An 18,582-nucleotide genomic window follows, 5' to 3' on the forward strand; every position below is an offset into this window, starting at 1 on the left:
CACACAGAGCAAGGCAAAGGTTATTAGCCAGCATCATCGTTATTTTCAAAAAAGGACTACTGACTCAGATTGATTTTGGTTCTTCCATATGTGGTGTGTGTCAGAGAGGGCGATGGCGCACAGAGGTTAAGGCGTGGAGCCTCTGAGATGAGAACAAAACAGACGATGACTGCCTGAGGCTCTCACTTGGTGGTGAGGAGGAACATCCCATCCCAGTGAACTTCCCATCCCAGCAGAGGGAGGGAAAGGCCTGAGCACAGCAATGCAAATCAACGTCCTCAAAACGCTTCCCTCCCATGTGAGGGGAAAAGGGACTTTCAAGCTCTCTTCCCTCTAACCACAGGCAAACACTGATCCCCCAGCACTGAGAGCAAAGGTGAATTCCGTGCCACAGAAACGAATGTTGAGGTGCGTTGGCTCCAGGGGCTGACACTGGGGCTGGGAACAGACCGGAGTTCTGGACTTGCTCTTCACCGGCTGCCGTACCTCGACCCCAGCGGTGGCGTCGGAGCTCAGGAGAAGCCGAGGCCCAGGAGGCGGGAGGGGGAGGGAGGAGGAGGCTCAGCCCTGTGGCTCTAACAGCACTGCAGCCATCAGGGACACCCAGGCAGAGCACCAACCAGTGCTAACGCAGGGACTACCCCCACTCCTGCTTGCATATTCCTGATCCTGGAGACACAAAAGAGTTATTTCCAGAGGTCCACATCTTGCCCAGCAAAAAGCCACTCCGTTCCGTGCAGCCGGCTTCATTCCCTGTGTCACAAAAGCCACTGTCTTCAGCTCTAAGTGCAGGGTCCAGGAGCTGCTGCTTTGCACGGGGCTCAGCCGGCCCCTATCAACAGGGCTTATTCGGAGGACAGGGTAAGACCCATGGGCTGCGGAGACTCTGAGCCTCGTGCAAAATCCACTGAGGTGAACTGAGAGCCAGAAAATCGGTGAAGCAGAAGAGCCCTTCCCAAGAAGAGCTCTCTGCAGTTGAGGCTGTAGCAGCGGCCGGCTGCTGCCTGCGCCAGCCCGGCTCTCCATGCCACTCATCTGCAGCCTGACGGCCATGGGGTGCCCAGAGGTGGCAGCTTCCCCTGTGACATCCACGCAAATGGTCTGTGCATCTGAAATGATCTGCGTGTGGTTAGAAGCGAGCAGCCTCTCAGCCCAGAAGATACAGGTGGAGCAGCTCTTGGCCTGGAGAAGGGAGCCCAGGGAGCACTGTGCCATTGGGTCATGGTCACAGAGCAGGTGGCAGTCCCTGTACTCCGCAGATCAGACTGGAGTGGTCCTCCCTTGGACACACAGAAGGAGTAGTGCATGGGTGCAAGCCTATAAGGCTCTGATATAAAGAACTTGTTGGGCATCACTGGGTGGAGCTCTGTGATCAAGTTCTCCAACCTACTCGAGGAAAAAATGCAGCCGCAGTTGTAGCATTCACTTTTTCCGATTCACCATGAGGGTGGCAGCCCTCAGCTTCTTTCCCCTGTCATCTGCTGCTTGGGGCCGGTGGTCTTGTCCATGGGGCTCCAGCGTGGCCAGAAGACCTCCTGTCCTGCTCCAGTCGAGAGTCCCACTCCTAAGATGTCCCACCTCAAAGCTGACAAGATGCCAGAGCAGGGGATCACTAGTCAGATATGTTGGAAGATGCCCTATTCCCTCCCACAGTGACAAGGTGGCCAGCGCCCTGCCTGGCACACACTGGACAGGGCAGAGCACCGGCCACAGGGTTCACAATGTGGTGGGAACAGTGATTTGCACCAGCTCTCCTCCCCACCACTTCCAGCACAGCCAGCGAGGGGCACATCAGAAGAATTTACCACAGGCCCTGAGCTGAATTAGAGCCCATGATCACGTCTCTGGCTGGCACTGAGGGAAAGCTTTGTCCCTCACCAAGGACCCATGTTCAGCCTTGGTATATTGTGGTGGCCAAGAGCAGAGGAGGGAGCAGGAGCGAGGGAGTTCAGCGAACCCTGCGGCAATGCAGCTGAGATGGGAGCTGGGCACAGGAGCTCACTGACTCAGTTTCATTTCAAAATTATTTTCCAAAAGGGACCCATAGATAATTTAAACATGATTTCTTTCTGGAAATACCTGAAGTTCTGCTCTTCATCCCGTAACAGACTGAGGTTCAATTCCAGTCTTCACTTGGTGCCAGTTATCACTGTGATAATCAGCAGTCCACAGCGCAATGAGACAAGTCCTAGGCTCTCCTCTAAATCTTGCTATTGAGAGTGATTACTTGGCCTTGGGTAATGAATTAGTCCTATTATACAGCAGCTGGCATGGGAGAAGCAAATCTGCTCAGGCAGCTCATTACACGGGCAGGGCTGGAACTGCTCAGCCATGTGCTGCACACACAGCCCTCAGCAGGAGTTTTTAACTGAATTCTGCAGACAGTACACACATTTCTCCGGGACTGCAAAATACACTACGTTCATGATTCCAGTTTCTGTCTGTTCCTTTCTGAGTTAAGCATTTGCCCACCCCTTGGAAACAGAATTCCTCTTCTGTGCAATTTATACGTGGCGCTATGGCATATCAGTACCTTGAACTGCGTTAATTCTTCATTTTCTGCCACCCCTTGCAAACTCGTGTCACTCCAAATCTCCATTTTTCTCCTGCAAACTAATTATTCCTTCTCCCTCAGTATCAAAAACTTTCCAGCTCTTGATGCTGCCTCTCCTCTGACCAAGACTCATTTCTGCAGCAACTGAAACTGCTCTTGTCACACACCAGCTTCTCATTGTAGGTCTGGCTTTGTGGCTTTGTGGCTTTGTGGCACATGGCTCAAGGAGGAGCACGTGGGCACAGTGCAACTGCAGGGGGTTGTTTTGGAAACATGAATAAAGTGCTAAATAAGTGAATTAGAAAGGATCGGGGAGACAAAGCGGATCCAGCCAGCCAATTTAAAAGAACGTTCTGAAAGCGCTCATAGGTTACCAGAGGAAAAAGAAAGCAGACGGACAGAATACACTCAATAGCAGTATTATAGCCGTGATGGCATAAGCCTATGCGGTAGGTACTCTTGGGAGTGCTGATATCTTCTGTTAGACCAACTATCACAAGAATGCTTGTGAAAACATAAACTTTCTGTGAAGACTTTCAGAAGAAAAGAAGCAGTCAAGGAGTGAGAAAACTACTGTGCAAAAGAAAAAACTGATGAACCAGGGAGCAGGGAGCAGAAGCAAGAAGAGTTAGTCTTCCTCAAGTCAAAAGTCAACCACAAAGGCCTTATGATGCCACCCACTCCTCAAGCAATTCAAGAAAAGCAGAGTGAGAAGTGTATTGCAAATATGTGGAAGTTATACCTTTTTTTTTCTTTTTTTTTTTTTATACGAGGCAAAAGCCTGAAGAGCTTTGGTAAGTCTTCAATGAACAGGTAACACCACAGCAAACTGTCCCAGTTTGAGCGACACAGGACTAATTTATCTTCTAATACTTGGGAAGACTGCACTTTTAGAAGACTCTAGTGTCTGAATTTGTGAAAATATTTAATTTATAGCCAGCTATGGTGTGTGGGCTTCAAGGTCTCAGTGTTTTCGAGCTCGCCAGGTGCAGGGATGAGGAGGAATGAGATCTGAGCACTTTACCCAAGCTGCCAACAGGGTTAGTTCATACCATGACTGTCACATTCACTATAAATTGGAAAGTTTGCTGCGAAGTTTGCTCCCTCCCTTGACAGCTGCCATCCTGAGAACTTCGTGCCCCAGTGCCGGAGCCCTGAGCCCTTCCCTTCCTCCCGAAGCCGCAGCGCTCGCAGTGTCCCGCATTTGCTGGCCCCTGCTGGGAGTGCACAGCTTCCTACTGATAGAATTGGCTGTGTATAATCTTTGCATATTCTGTATTGGTATTGGGATCAATATTGGCTCTTTAGTGCTATTAATGTTTATTATTTAATCTTACTTTATTAACTCTGTTTATACTTCAGCTCCCGGGTTTTCTTGTTTTTTCCCCGATTCCCTTTCCCGGGTGGGGAGGGGTCATCGGGTGATAGAATGACTGTCTAAATGACAATAAATTGTTATGGGTTTCTCAAACCATAACACAAACAAATTAATCTAGTGATAACTGCAAAATATGACATACAGAGGTAATAGTGGAATCCTACATGAACCTTTCATGTCCCAAACAATGTCCACCTGCTCAAAGATCCTTGCACCTTCCCTCTGTCTTCCACAAAATCTGGTCCTTTGGCAATCCAGGGAGCTCTGAGGAGAGGGGAGATGCTTCATTTTAACCCCTTCCATGCTCCCCATTCAACTGCTGTATCTTTTCCTCAACAGTCTGAGGGGTGCTTGACCATGCCTCTGACTGAATGGGTGGGAGAAGGCTAACAGAGGCCAGGAGCAACTCTGAGATGCCCGAAAGCACACTGCAGGTCCAGGGAGAGATCAGATTTAACTCTGAGCTAACAGATCTGCCTCTGACAGTTAAGGAAGATTTTAGAGGGGTTTCAAGTAAAAGAGAGGGGCAAATATGGGAAGATAAAATGAGCAGCTTGAGACTTTCAATTGTGTCGTGATGTGCCTCCGCTCCCTCCTCACTCTCACGCCTTTCTCCCTTTTACCAATTCCCAACTGGCTGAGTGCGAGAGGGCATTTCAAAGACTGCAGTTCCGTGCTGATGGGACAACCTGACAATTACAGGCTGCGTATCCAGCCCAGAGCGAGCTCCTGCCTTCTCTCTGTGCGATGGCCTTCAGCCTTGCCCCACTCTGGCAGCCCCCTGGCGCTGCTGCCCACCTCTGGAGCTGGCCGGTCACTGGGCTGGCTAGAGCCCGCACCGCCTTGCCGCCAGCTGCGTGCCATCCTCGCTTCCCAGCGCTCTGTGGGACAGCCACGGAGGACCCACTCTCACCCCTTCCTTACGGACCTTGGCCTCATCCATCCTATGACACAAACATCACAGGTCTTTACAAGAGTTTTTATTTTTAATTACCTTCCACTGAGTTTTTTTCCCTCCATGGAAAACCAACTGACAGCAGAAGAGAGAGGCACAGAACTGGTCAATAGGGGCAGACAAAGTGACACCAGACAAAACGGTTAATGATGAAGTTATTTTGTTCCTAGCATACACCCTGGAGACTGCAGTAACAGAGGTGCAGAGGGCTGGGAAAGCCCTGGGAGATCGGCGCAGTGAACAAACTTGGTGCTCAGACCAACACTGGAAGACCACAGTGCCTTTGCTGCCAGCATCACAGTGGGAATCGCTGTGGCTCAAGAACAGTCTGCGCAGTCTACTCTTACCAACTGTGAATGTAGGAAGAAGTGCCAGACAGATCTCAAACAATGTCAAAGAAAGATTTTCAACCTTTGGGTCTGCACCTGTATAGGACTTCAAAGACCAATGACCAAAGTCACCTAAATTCAGTCGGCCTAAATTCACTCCAAAGTGGCTCATGCCAACAACTGACTATGCAGGGACTGCTCACAAATGCTGGAAAAGGTATATGTTGAACACTATGGTATATGTGGAACACTGGCCTGTTCCACTGCCAGATGTGTTCTACAAGATGCAGAGTGGTAGCTCCTGACTAACCCGTGGCATCCCCCTTCTGGAATTTGCCGGCAAAAAAGCAAACCACAAATGTACTAGGCTAATAAAAAAGCTATTTTGATAGCATAATGTGGAAAAATGGATTACTAGTACACCGGTAAAAGGAGTGCTTCCCAGGACAGTCACCGCAGTGTGTACAGAGAAGGTGCCACGGCAGGTGGAGTACCACCAGCAACCCTACAGCCCATGGGGTATAGCCTGCTCTCCCCCTCAACTAAAACCAGTTTTACCAGCCAAAAGTGCACTTTTGCTGGTATGGCAGGTATGCGAGGAGCGCTTGCTGGCCTGGCCCCCTCCCACGCCGAATCCCGTGTGTGTAGGCTCAGCCCATCCACCTGCGCTGCAAACCCGTAGAGCTGATCACCCAGGTTTCCTGCCACATACCAACCCCTCACGGAGGTCCCCTTCATAGGTAATGTTTTACTCAGTGGCGTGACATAAAAAATTCCAACTACACTGCAGCATACTTAAATTTTTCAAGACAAACACTTGATGAAGCACCCTGTTCTTGAAAAACAGCGGCTGAACAAACTGTTGGCCTTGATTTTACAGTGTTCTGCACCCTAAGTGGATCATACCAATAAAAGGGAGCGTGAAATGTAATTAAGCACGGCCAATGACACTTTAAACTGACGTAAACTGATGGCAGCCTGCAAAGCACAGCGTGGGCACTATTAAGTCCATTACGCCTCTTTCAGATTTGCCCAGGTCCCCCTTCCCTGACTGCAAACGGGGAGCTGCGCTGCGTTACTGGGAAGGCAGCAGGGCCCCAGCCTTCGGGAGGCTCCCAGCAAATCTGCCCTGCGTGCACAGTAAGCGAGGCGCATCCCATAAGCGCCGGATTCTGAAAAGGCTGCACAGAACAGGCGCTCCCTGGAAGTGTCAGAAACCAAAGACAGAAATATCGGTGCCTTCTGTCAAATATTCCAACCCAGGACACAAGTTGGCAGTGCTGCCTGCCATGCTCAGCAGGCTGCCTCCCCGTGCTCTGCCGACGGCGCGGGCAGGATGAACGCGTGCAACGTGACAAACAGCACTCCTGCTGCCCCCAGCTGTAGCGTGGCCACAGCAAAAACAACCGCAGCAGACGCAAATTCTTCCAAATACAGATACTACCTGCAATGCTGCAGCACCGCATACTTGCTCCTGTTATTGCGTGACTTCTCCAAAGCAGAAGAATGTCCTGTCTTTGGGATCGCACTTGATGTCAGTAGTCAGTGAAATACTGAAAACAAGTCCTGAGCACACACTAAAGGCATTTAAGATTCTGCTAATGCAGAACTGGGGTGCATTACTGATAATAACGCGTTCCATGGGGCATAAGCAACCATGGAAGACAAGGAACCATGGAGAATAAAACAAAGCTTTAATCCGGTTATTTAAATGACCAGTTAAATCTACCTGGTGATTTATTACCACACAGGTAAAAGTGAAATAAGAGGAGAAAACCAAATCCCACCAAATCTGCCAGAATCTTCTCGTCTTGGTCTCAGGGCTAAATTTTCCATTTTGGACACCAAAATAAAGACATTTTTGGGGAAAATACTGAGTATCTGGCATCTTTTCATTATTCCTACTGTGTCTTTTTAACTACACTCCGTATAAAGTACCATGTAATACATTCAGCACATGTTGTTGCAGCGCAACACTCAAGACACTGAAGGTGCGTTTTGCACCCAAGTTGGAAAGTGAGACTAGAGTACCCCGTGGCTATCACTGCAGAAACCACTTCTACGTTTGTGCACGGGACGCGTGCCCCATTCAGAGCACAGAATGAACAGGGAATTCTTTAGGGAACTAAGTGATCTTCAAGCGAGTCTTTAAATGATCCACATCTTTCATCGTTGCTGTATATCCACCCTTAACGTGCAGGTGCATAGCAACTAACATCTACAAGGCAAGCATCTGCAGCAAGACAGTCTGGTTTGGGGGTCTGTTTGCAATCCATGGACAGAAAGAGGTCCTTCCAGGTTAAGCCTCCCATGACATGTTTTCATCTTTTAGCCAAGGATAAAGGAAAACATCTTTAAAAATTCTGTCCTGTGCAACTTCTGCAAGACCACCAGATGTGACTGTTCTCACCTGTTAGCAGTGCAGCATCCATGAGCCCAGCATCTGCCACACCCCAACTTGTGCAGAGGACAGAAGAGCTCACAAAAAATGCCGCACCCATCAGCAAGACCCTTCCTTTCACAAATTTTGGGTGTTTATGGTAGTCTTCAGTTTTTAAATTCTATCTATAATTTCAACAGTCCAAGAGAATTATCACCAGATGCATGATAGACGGCGCTCTTATGAGTGAGGGATTGTGAACTGTCACATCACATCTTCACATTCTCATGGGCCTTTAAAATCCCTCAGAAACCTTGATCGAAAAGTCATCTTCTTGTAGCAAAACATAATTTCCTCACCCTTTTAATAGAGATTTTTTTTTTTATTTTGTTCACATTTTCCAGAAAAGTCAATGGTCAGATGACCAGAAGTTTCAAGTCTGAAAAGACACAGTTACAGAAAGTCACAGATATAAAATGGCACTGGAACAGGTTGCCCAGAGAGGTTGTTGAGGCGCCATCCCTGGAGGTGTTCAAGGCCAGGCTGGACGTGGCCTTGGCAACCTGGTCTGGTGGGAGGTGTCCCTGCCTATGGCAGGGGGGTTGGAACTGGATGATCTTCAAGGTCCTTTCCAACCTAAGCCATTCTATGATTCTATGATTCTACGATAATAGACCTCTGAGTGGGTAAAATGGGGAAAGAGACAGAGAGGGTGAGGTGCAACAGGTGGGTCTGAGAGAACAATCAGGGCATGGAGCACTTGGGAAATGAGCTACACGTCCAGGGGAATATGAGGTTGTCCCGTGAGGAAAGATGATAGCTGGGAGGATGAGGTGATGTTATCAAGTGCAGTTCCTGGGCAGTAGCCGAGGAAGTGTGTCTCAGGAGGTGTAAGCACGGTTCACCCATGCTGGCTCAGCAGCAGCAGTAGGTCCTTTCCAACCTAAACCATTCCATGATTCTATGAAACAAAAAACCACAAAGCAATACCACATCATTCTCACTGTCACTCCTATCTCACAAATGCCCCACTTTGGACAAAAGTTTGCTGTTGAATCACACAAAGCAGAGCAGCCTCAGCAGCTGCAAGTGCTGAATTTTGAAAACTCGGTCCCCTTCCCCTGAGACAACACCCACTGCAGCCTCCACCTACAGCCTTGCGAATCTCCCCCTTCACCTTCCTTGGTCATCTCCACAGGGAGTCATCCAACCAAAATCATCCTTCTGTGCTTGGAGGAGATGCCATCCTCTCGGCGGCCGCGGTGCTTGTTCCTCCCCAGCACCACATCTCAGTGGCAGCAGAACAGCCAGAAAGCTCAAGGAGGTGCCACCGGCATCCCTGGGCAGGGCTGGCAGGAGACCGGAGTTCCAGTTGCAGCCTGGGACTTGCTCAGCCGAGTAGCTTAACTGCTAAGCTTGTAGCTTCAGAAGCTAAACACCGTACAGGTTCCCTGAGCACAACGCCATGCTCATTCCCGAGACGTTTAAAAACCACAGAAGGGTTCAGCACCCACAGCCTCGTCACACTGGATTAAAGACCAGATTCCTCTCCCATCACGCAAAACCACATATTGGAGCATTACTTGCTCTATGGAGTAATCTTAGAAAAGAGCAGTGGTAGCAGCTGTATTTGTGCCTGAGACCGTCACACATCCCCTCGGTCGTTGTTGCTCTCTGTGACTTTTTATGTTGAGCTGATTTTTGAGTGGGGAGATGGAGGAAGGAGAGAGTCTGAGATAAGAAACTCCAAGGATGTAGAAGAACCCGCTAAGAAAGCAAAGCACCACTGCTGCACGCAGGAGGTACCGACAGCCCACACAAAGAGCCCAGGCCTCGGGTACTCGCAGCCAGCCAGGTACTTCCCAGACACAACCTTATTCTTCTTTCTACGGTCATCAGGAAAAGCTCTGTTGCAATAGGTACCAACATCTCCTCTCTTCCAAGTGTATTGTACGCGTTATGTAGCTCCCGTGGTAGCAGAGAGCAGCTCCAGCAGCTGGTCGTGGCAGCCCTCGCTGCAGCAGCACACAGCACAGCCGTCACGTCGTAGCACTGGCGACAGTAATGCCTGCTTCTAGGACTGGCTGGATATTTTCTGATAAACTGTTTTGGGGTTTTCCTTGGTCAAAATACACGCCATCACTAATGTGAAGAAAGAGAAATATGAACCTTTTTTTTTTCTTCTGTCTAAAAATAGGGGTTTCGTCACAATAGTGTTTCACATACACGTTTGGAAGTTGAATTTTGTCATGAAATGGAATTCTCCTTGCTAATCAGCCGGCAGGTTTTAGTTTCTCCTTAAGCACACTGTCTCCTTGGATCATATCAGCTTACAGCGAGGTACAGCTTGGCACAGAAATCCTCTACGCATTCTCTGCCATTACAAAATAAATTAGAGGCATTATCATTTCTACGAATTCCTTTCACCCTTTCCCCCCCTGACTACCCGGGCACAAAGAATGAAGCAGTCTGTGCCATGCCATGCCTCCTGCAGCTGCACGTGCCACAACCTCCGGGCTCAACCGTTCGCACATCACCACGTTCGCCTGGCAGGTGTCCCAGGGTGGGCTAGGTGAGACGAGTTACCCCCGAATACTGCACAGCAGCGGAGGCAATGTATAATACTGCCTGATGCCTGCAGGTGCCGTGCACATCAGGGAGAAGCGCGCGACTCCCTCCTTCCAAAGCGCCTCACGGTTTCGGTAAATCAGGCTGTGAAAGCGCAGACGCGACCAGTGGCAGCTCTCAGTCCCACTCAGTCCAGCTCACTCAGTCAGATTCCAGAGCCACCTCCATCCACGCTGGAAGCACACACTGTGCTTCATACAGAGACTTACATCTGTGGGATGACTGAAGCTATAAAAAGTGCTGACAATTTTCAGCAAATTTGCATATGTTGCTACTGCTGCTGCTTATATAAGAGATTTTTAGCTAACCACAAATACAAAAAGCAATGCCCAAAATAGATTTTAAAACAAACCGCTTGCAAATGTGACAGTGACACATCTCCCCACCCCTCTGAAAATCACTTCTCCAGAAAAGGCAGACGCAACAGCCAGTGTTTCCCCAGAGGGTCCTCCTGCAGTACGTACCCCAGAGGTCTAACACCACCTCTTCCCCTTGGCATCTCTGCTGTCCCGCACCACACACCGGGACACAGCTGAGACTCGTCCTAGGTTGCTCTTGGGTCTGCAGCTGCACAGATCTCTCTCCATCGTCCCAAGCACCTTTGATGCAGGTGGGGGAGGAGGCAGGCAGCCTCTGGAGGGGAAACCTTTTCTTGCCTTCAGCTGCTAAGAAGTCCCTCCCTGTATCACACACCACATTCCACCTGCTCTGTACCCACGTTCACCATGGCAGCGCTGGCTTGAAGTGCTGCTCATTGCACGTATCTACACAGGTTCCTCTTTGCACCAGGCTGGGAAGGACAACTGCTTAACCTGGGACTGCAACAGTCTGGTAAAGAGGATCCCTGCATGGCCCTGCTCAAATGGTCAAAAGGTCAGGCAAAAATATAAACGTACGCACAAGGGAGGAAATGGTCAGAAGATGCAGCTGCTACTCCCTGACTTCCAGGTCTCATGGCTGACGTAGCTATAAATCACCAAAGGAGGGGTGAAGGTTGAAGCTGATGGTGTATCTACTCAATGGGATATGGATCACAAGCAAGAACATCCCTCTTTCCCCGAGCCCTTGAGTTTGCAGAATAGCGTTGCTTGCTCACAGGCCAAGCTCAGTCACAGCACAACCATATGAATTTGGCAGCACTCCTTCAGATTCCTCTGGTGTCGAGGGATTCTTCTGTTGAGGAAATATTGGTAGGGGGCTGTTTCTGCATGAACCTACTATCTTCAAGAGCACAACATTATAAGAAACAGTAATTGGCTTCCCAGCACAAGGAAGACAAGGACATACTGGAGAGAGTCCAGCAATGGGCCACAATGATGATTAAGGGATTGGAGCATCTGTCATACAGGGAAGGGCTGAAAGAACTGGGGCTGTTTAGCACCAGGACAAGAAGGCTCAAGAGCGATGCTATGAATGTGTATAAAAAACAGGGGGGAGCGGGGACGGGGACAACAGTAAAAAAAGCAAAGACAGACTGTTCTCAGTGATATCCAGTGAAAGGATGAGACGCAACAGGCACAAATTAGAACAGAGGAAATCCCTTTTAAACATAACAACAAAAAAAAAAAAAGCGAGGGTAGTCAAACACTGGAACAGATTGCTCAGAAAGGTTGTGGAGTCTCCATCCTTGCACATATTCAAAACCTGACCAGGCATGGCCAGGCAAGCTGGCCTAGCTGATCTCCAGAGGTCCCTTCCAACTCAGTGATTCTGTGAACAGGACTGAGCAGCCTCCCTGACTGCTGCCAACCAGCCCGGCCTCGGGGAACCCGTCTGGAACCCCATCCCTGAGCTAATACCCTCCCTTGCTCACTTTGCTCTCTGCTTTTGATAGTCTTTTGGGTTATGCTATCCCTTTTGCTCTATGACAACTGGTCACAGAAACATCTTGTTTTGGGATTATCCCTGTCACACACTCCTCCAGTCCTTCTCCAGCTCTCATTGCTTCCACAACTGCCATGACCAGGAACCTCCAGCCATCATTGTTTTCTTCTAACCCACCACCGTGGGCTTGCAGGAACCAAAGGGTGCCAAACATCTTTACCTCCCTGTGTCTCTCTTGCCCCACATTTACTACAGCTTTGGTCCTTTCCTTGATCTTCTGTGACGAATGAATTGAAAACACGTTTTTGCTATCAAGAGAGCTCTGGAGGCAAAGGCAGCAGTCCCTCAGGAGCAGTGGCACTGGAGTTCGGTTCCCACAAGCCACCTTCATGGTTTTCTCAGAGCTGTCCAACTCCACATTTGCCACTAAAACCATTCCTGGTTAACCACCAGCCATGGATTTTTCTTTGCAAGAGCCAAGAGCTGCCCCTCGGTGTGTGTGCACACCAGGAGGAAGAGCTGCCCTGTTCTCAGCTCCTGGATAAGCCAACTAGGCCCATGTGGCAGCGTGCAGACGACTGGTGCTGGCAGCACCGCAGCCCAGCTGCCTGTGAAGAGATGCAGGTGCTGCTAGTGCAGCGCGGCTCCTCCCAAGTCAGAGATAGCATCAGGAACAGTCATTTCTCCTCTTCTCCTCCAGCAGGAACCAGCACGCTGCAGACTGGCTCAAGGGTAGAAGAGCCTTCATTCCTTTCTTGCTTGCCTCTTTCAGCTCAGGACCAAAACTCAGTGCAGACTTTAGAGCAGCACTGTCAGAGGATACATCAGTGTTGGTAAACTTGAACTCATATGAATGAGAAAATCCAGCCTGCCTGCCTCTACACAGTGGCAGGCTTAAAGTTCCAAAGCCTTCAGAAGGCGTCCACCTCCTTTTGGTAGCACCCAGCCACCTGACAGACTCTGTTGCGAGGAGAAAGGGTCTGTGCCGTGCAGGGCAAACCCTGCCAGCCCTGGCACACCTTGGACAATGCCGCAAGCCACCTTCATCCAGTGCTGTGGCAGAAAATGCAGCTGTCCTTTGGCACAAAGAGTTACAGGGCTCCAGAGAGAGGAGCACAGGTACCTGCTGGAGCGTACTGGGCATAGGGAAGTGAGGGCAGGACAGAGGGCTGGAATAAATAACATCTTCCTCTTTCACCAACAGCGTGTGGTTAAGTTGAGCTCAGAACACAACGCTGAACCTTACCAAAAGCTGCAGGGCCAGGGCGACCCAAAGCCAAGAGAAGTGCCAGTTATTACTGAAAGGAGAAGCGTGTTTGTGGCCCCATCTGGCTATGCATCACCATCACCTCCCTGACGCCAGCTCCAATGTCAATGTCGCTGGACAGGGGCTTGGATCAGAGAACAGAGAAGGAGAGTATTTCTATTGTGGTGTCTTTCAGTTAGATCAGGTCCCTAAGCAAGCTAGGTGCATACCTGCACACAAGGGAAAGGCCACCTGCACAGAGCCATGAGAGACACACAGATTTGTCTTCTTCTCACACACCTGCTCTACTGTAATGTGTGCCAGGTACCTGTGGTCCCATAAATTTGGTTAATTAGCTCTCATTTGACATATTTTTTAAATCCAGCTGGTAATCCTTATTAGGCACCACCACTGGAGTAAAGGAAGACATGCCAGAGCGAACACCACTTGGCACTTGCTGTCTTTCTTACCTTCTTTCCAAAGGTTTGCTCAAGAGATAGGAGGCTGGGCTGTGCGGACAATTGGTCTGCAGCAAAGTTTTCAGTGGTACGTGAGCCAAGGGTCAGAAGGGCACATCTGGGGGGCTGCTGGCACCGATCTGGGCACAGCTTGCTCAGACTTAAGTCAGAAGAGAGGTGTTTCCAAGAGGGAGATGATATGAAAGCAAAGTTACTGTGTACACAGAAGTGATTTCCCACTGCCTTTGCTGAGCAGAGTTTGTCTCATCTCGTGACACATTTTGCCTCAAACAATTCCTAAATTCCTGGTTAGATGTGTAAATATTTAGCAATTTGTGAAACCACAAACATTCACATATCTCAGTAAGTGATCTTGTAGGTGGCAAAACTGACAAACAAAAGGACTCCCACATTCTTAAACTATCAAAAATTCCCAAGTGTTCAACGGCACAGAAGAGTGCCTGGCCTCACTCCTGTAGCACTGAGTGGGGAAATTTTGCTTCTACTTTCCTGTCTTTCCAGGTAAGAATGAGAAACAGAAGCTCAATGGAAACATCACGGATTTTAAAACTCATTTGCACTTGAGAAACCAAAAGGCAATGCCAGACCTATATGCAAAATGTCCTTTTGCTTTCAGAACCTTTTGCTTTCAGAATATTGCTCTGCATGCATCTGGTGGGCCCAGTCTGCTCAGGGCTATGCCTCCTGCCACTGTGGATTCCCCAGAGGGTGTGCATGGAGAACCTGGGGTAGGTAGTGCCTGCCTTGTCTGTGAGCAAAGCAGGCTCTCTGGTTCCCCTTAGAGACCCGGAGGACAAACAGAGGCTGACCTGAGAAACATTGTGCTGCTAACCACTTCAGCCCAGTCACCACAGGGACATGGCTTCAGGAAAGCATTTCCATACCCACATCCTAGGTTAAGTTCCAAATGACAACAGGGCACGGTCAGCGAGGGAAGGACTGATGGGCTTACGGCAGGTTCTTGCTTTGGTGCACGAGACGTTTCAGATTTCACTTTCAGAAATGCAGCGGTCATGAAGGCACTCTTTGTGGACATATATTTTACACTCGCATTTTGTCTTGTTTGCACAGGAGAGAAAGTAATAAGTTCAGACACAAGCAGTCCTGAGGTGGGAACGCAACCGTTGCCCTAGCTGTCAGGGCCCTGAAAACAACCGAAGCTAAGAGAGCTTCTCAGCATCCTGATGAATGTCCATGACCTTTGGGTCTGGGCAACCGACTCTAACTCTGCTGGGGCTCTCTGGGGCAATGCCACACCTGCGGCAGCAAGGTATCTCCAGCCAGCTGGGGAACAGGAGGGACGTATCTGAATTACCTCTTCCACAACGTAAAGCCAAGAGATGTTCGGTGAAAGGAAATGACAGAGTGAGGGGAGAGGGAGAGAGGGAAGGGGAGAGGGAGAAAGGAGGGGAGAGGGGAGGGAGAGGAACCTGCCCAGCATCTGGCCCCCACGCATGACTAACAGGGGCGGTATCGCCTCAGCCACCGACCTGTGCTGCTGTTCGGCACTTGTGAGAACACGAGCGTCCAGAGGAGCTCGCAGCTCGCCGGGCAGCCCTCACCCCGCTGCTCCACGGCCGCAGCTGAGGGCTCCAAAGGCTCCGGCTGCCGAGCGGGTCGGGCAGGCCGCTCCTCCGGCTGCCGCCGACCCCTACCGGCGCCCGGCGCGCCCCGCCCTGGGCTGGCGGGGGACCTGCCCGGCCCTCGGCACGGCCGTGCCCGGGCGGGTCCCGGACAGCAACGCCGGCCTGCAGCCCCGCGTCGTCCCCCCCCCCGGCACCCCGGCTGCCGGCCGGCGGGCCAGCGGCGGACCGTGCCCGGCGAGTCGAGCGCGGGGCGCCCCGGGACGGCTCCTTCCCCCGCCCGCTCGGCGCGGCCCCCGCCCCGGCCCCCGGCCCCGGCCCCCGGCCCGGCTCCTACCTCCAGGAGCTGCACGTAGCTGGCCGGGAACCAGCCGCGCAGCCCGTCCTCCTTCTGCCCTTCCCACCAGCCGCCGTCCGGCACCTGCAGCACCGTGATCAGCTCCCCCGCCGCGAAGCGCAGCCCCTGCCGGTGCCGCTCCCCGGAGAAGGGGTACAGCGTCTGGCAGCGCGACCCCGACATGCTGCCGGGGGACGGGGACGGGGACGGGGACGGGGACGCGGCCGCGCTCCGCCCGCAGCCGCCCCGGCCTCGGCCGCCGCTCCGCGCCCGCCCGGGGCGCCGCTGCCCGCCCCGCGGCGCGCAGGGCTGCGGGAGGGCCCGGCTGGCCACGCCCCCCCGCCACGCCCCGCCACGCCCCCCGCCACGCCACGCCACGCCCCACCCCGCTACACCCCGCCCCGCTCGGCTCCGGGAGCGGCAGCGGGAGCGGGGCAGCCCCGGCGCCGGGCCCCCACGGGCAGCGCCGGGGCGGGGCGGGGCGGAGGGGAGGCGGGAGGGGGGCCGGGGGGCCGGGGGGGGGGGGGAGGGGAGGGGAGGGGAGGGGAAGGGAGGGGAGGCCACCCGGGTGCGCAGCCCGCCCGGTGTGTGACACTGGTGTCGGTGGGACAGAGGGTGGGGGAGAGAGAGAGAGACCGTGTGTGACCCGGAGAGACACCGCGTGTGTGTGTGTGTGTGTGTGTCAGACTCCGTGTGCCCGAGGGACGTTGCGTGTGACACCTGTGGGTCGACACTCCTGTGTGTGTGAGGCACCCATGTGTATGAGAGTCACCATCACTGTGACACCGAGACACACGTGTGCGGCTGTGAAAGGTGGCGTGTGAGACAGTGTGTCTGACACCTGTGTGCATGTGCAACACCTCTCTGTGTGTGTGTGTGTGTGTGTGTGTGTGTGAGACCATGTGCATCTGTAACACCTGCATGTGTCTGAGAGACCGCCTGTGCCTTTGGTGACACTTGTGTCCACGTGAGACATCTCTCTATGTCTGAGACACCCTGTATTTGTGACACACACCCAACTGCGTGAAAACCATTTTGCCCAAAAGACACTGTGTGACACACCCAACCATGTATGAAATATACAAGTGCGTGTGACACCCCCCCGAGCGCATGTATCTGCAACACTCAGCTGAGCATACAACTTGCTCCATATGTGCGTCTGACTGCAGCACGTGTGTGGATTGCGCACGTGTGAGACACCTCTGTGTTTGCGAGAGAAGCGCCGTGCATGTGTGACACGTGCATTTGTGTGTGTGACACTCGGCTGTGTGCGTATTTGGTTTGTGACCACTCACTCTGTGCACAGCCTGCTGCGGGTGTGCATGCCTGACTCACTCTGCAGCACACGCCTGACTCTGTGTGTGTGTGCGCGTGTGTAAGACCCCTGTCTTTGTGGGCACAGGTGTGTGTGTCTCTTTGTCCAGGTATGCACACCTGACTCATGGCACATATGTCATACACACCTGCCTGTACGTGTATGAGCACCGGGGTGGCTGTGTGCCTATGAAGCCCAGGCACACACGTATGTGCAACTTGCTGCAGGGTGGGCTGCCTGACCCACTCAGTGTGTGTGTGGGGGGGGTCTGGGTGTGAGGATGTACCACTCTCTTCTGTGTGTGCAAGATTCACGCCAGTGTGCCTGTGGAAGGGAGGAGGCAAAAGGAGCTGGATCTGCCTGAGAAGAGCCCCACAGCCGCATCCCAGCCCGCCACCCAGCATCCTTATGTAGTCAGGTGGTGGAGAGGGGAAAGGAGGGCACAACCCTGCGGTAGTATTCAGATGTCAGTGAGATGAGTGGGTCCTTCTCCCCACAGACAGACAGGAGCCAGACGTGCCCAGTGGCCATGGCCACGTCCCCTCTGATGCTCCCTCTGTTGATTGCCTCCCTGGCACTGTGTCCCTGGGCCAGCAGAAAACCATTGGGCTGCTTCCACTGCGTGTATGAGACCCTTCGGTGTGTGCAGTGTGTGAGCCCTGAACTCGTGTGCACATGTCTGAGAACATTGTTGGTCCACAGGAGAGGCTTGCTGCGGTACAGGGGTGCAATACCTGACCCTGGAATACACACGCACACGTGTAAGACTGTGTGTGCATCACTCGTCCATCACATCATTCATTTCAATCTGTGTGTGACACACTGAATATGGCCAACACTCAGAATGCGTGCAACTCGCAGAACTCGAGATGTGTGGTTTGGCTCAGCCCAGCGTGTCTCCACAGCAGTAGGCGTACATGGCATTGCTCTGCAGTTTGGTGAGATCCTCCACTCAGGGAGGTTTGAGACATAGTGTGCACCTATATAAGCCACAGCGTATTCATGCATGCTGCTCTGGAGACCATGAGACCCGTGTCAGTGTGCGTGACTCCCCCTGCGTGCGTTACAAACCCATCTCCACATTCCAGTATGGCACTAACTCCGCCGGGCTTATGATTCCGCTTGCACGGGTCAGTCTGCATGCACGAGTGTATCGTGTGTCCCACTCTGTGCTACGAGAGTGCCTGGGCGTGCAGGAGCTCATGTGACTGCAACGTGTGTTAGCTCCTTGCCGGTTGTGACTCCCTCGACTTACGTGTGCACAGGACCTACAACAGTGCCGCGAGTCAGGCGTTCCCCATCTGTGCCCCTCTGCCTGTACGCACAGCCACCGGCTTGCGCAACGCATTTCAGGGAGCAGGTGCTGGAGCGGGTCCTGCAATTCAAGTCATGTGCATCAACTTCTGCTCCAGCAGACAGGACGCAAGTACTTCAAGTCACTCCAAGTTGTGCACAATTTGTGGTGTTTGCCTGTGGGCTCAGTCCTTTTCACAGACCCCATCTGACCATGAACTCCCATATGGTCTGTCCTGTTTCTGAGACTCCGATTCCTTTTTCTTCCACCTTTTTTTCAC

The 18,582-nt window shown here is 52.1% G+C and overlaps 1 protein-coding gene across 1 annotated transcript in view; it reads right to left on the bottom strand.

The window, feature by feature from the left end:
- GAS7 (growth arrest specific 7) overlaps window positions 1-15,876 on the bottom strand; it is a gene marked incomplete at its 5' end in the record, with an annotated part of 101,888 nt that extends 86,012 nt beyond the window's left edge. The window contains one exon of the mRNA XM_082491967.1: window positions 15,694-15,876. Within this exon, the coding sequence (XP_082348093.1) occupies window positions 15,694-15,876 (183 nt within the window). The remainder of the gene's footprint in view (window positions 1-15,693) is intronic.
- Between the last annotated feature and the right edge of the window lie 2,706 nt (window positions 15,877-18,582).

This window comes from Vanellus vanellus, assembly GCF_965231255.1.
Source record: "Vanellus vanellus genome assembly, chromosome: 17".
NCBI classification, from domain to species: Eukaryota; Metazoa; Chordata; class Aves; order Charadriiformes; family Charadriidae; genus Vanellus; species Vanellus vanellus.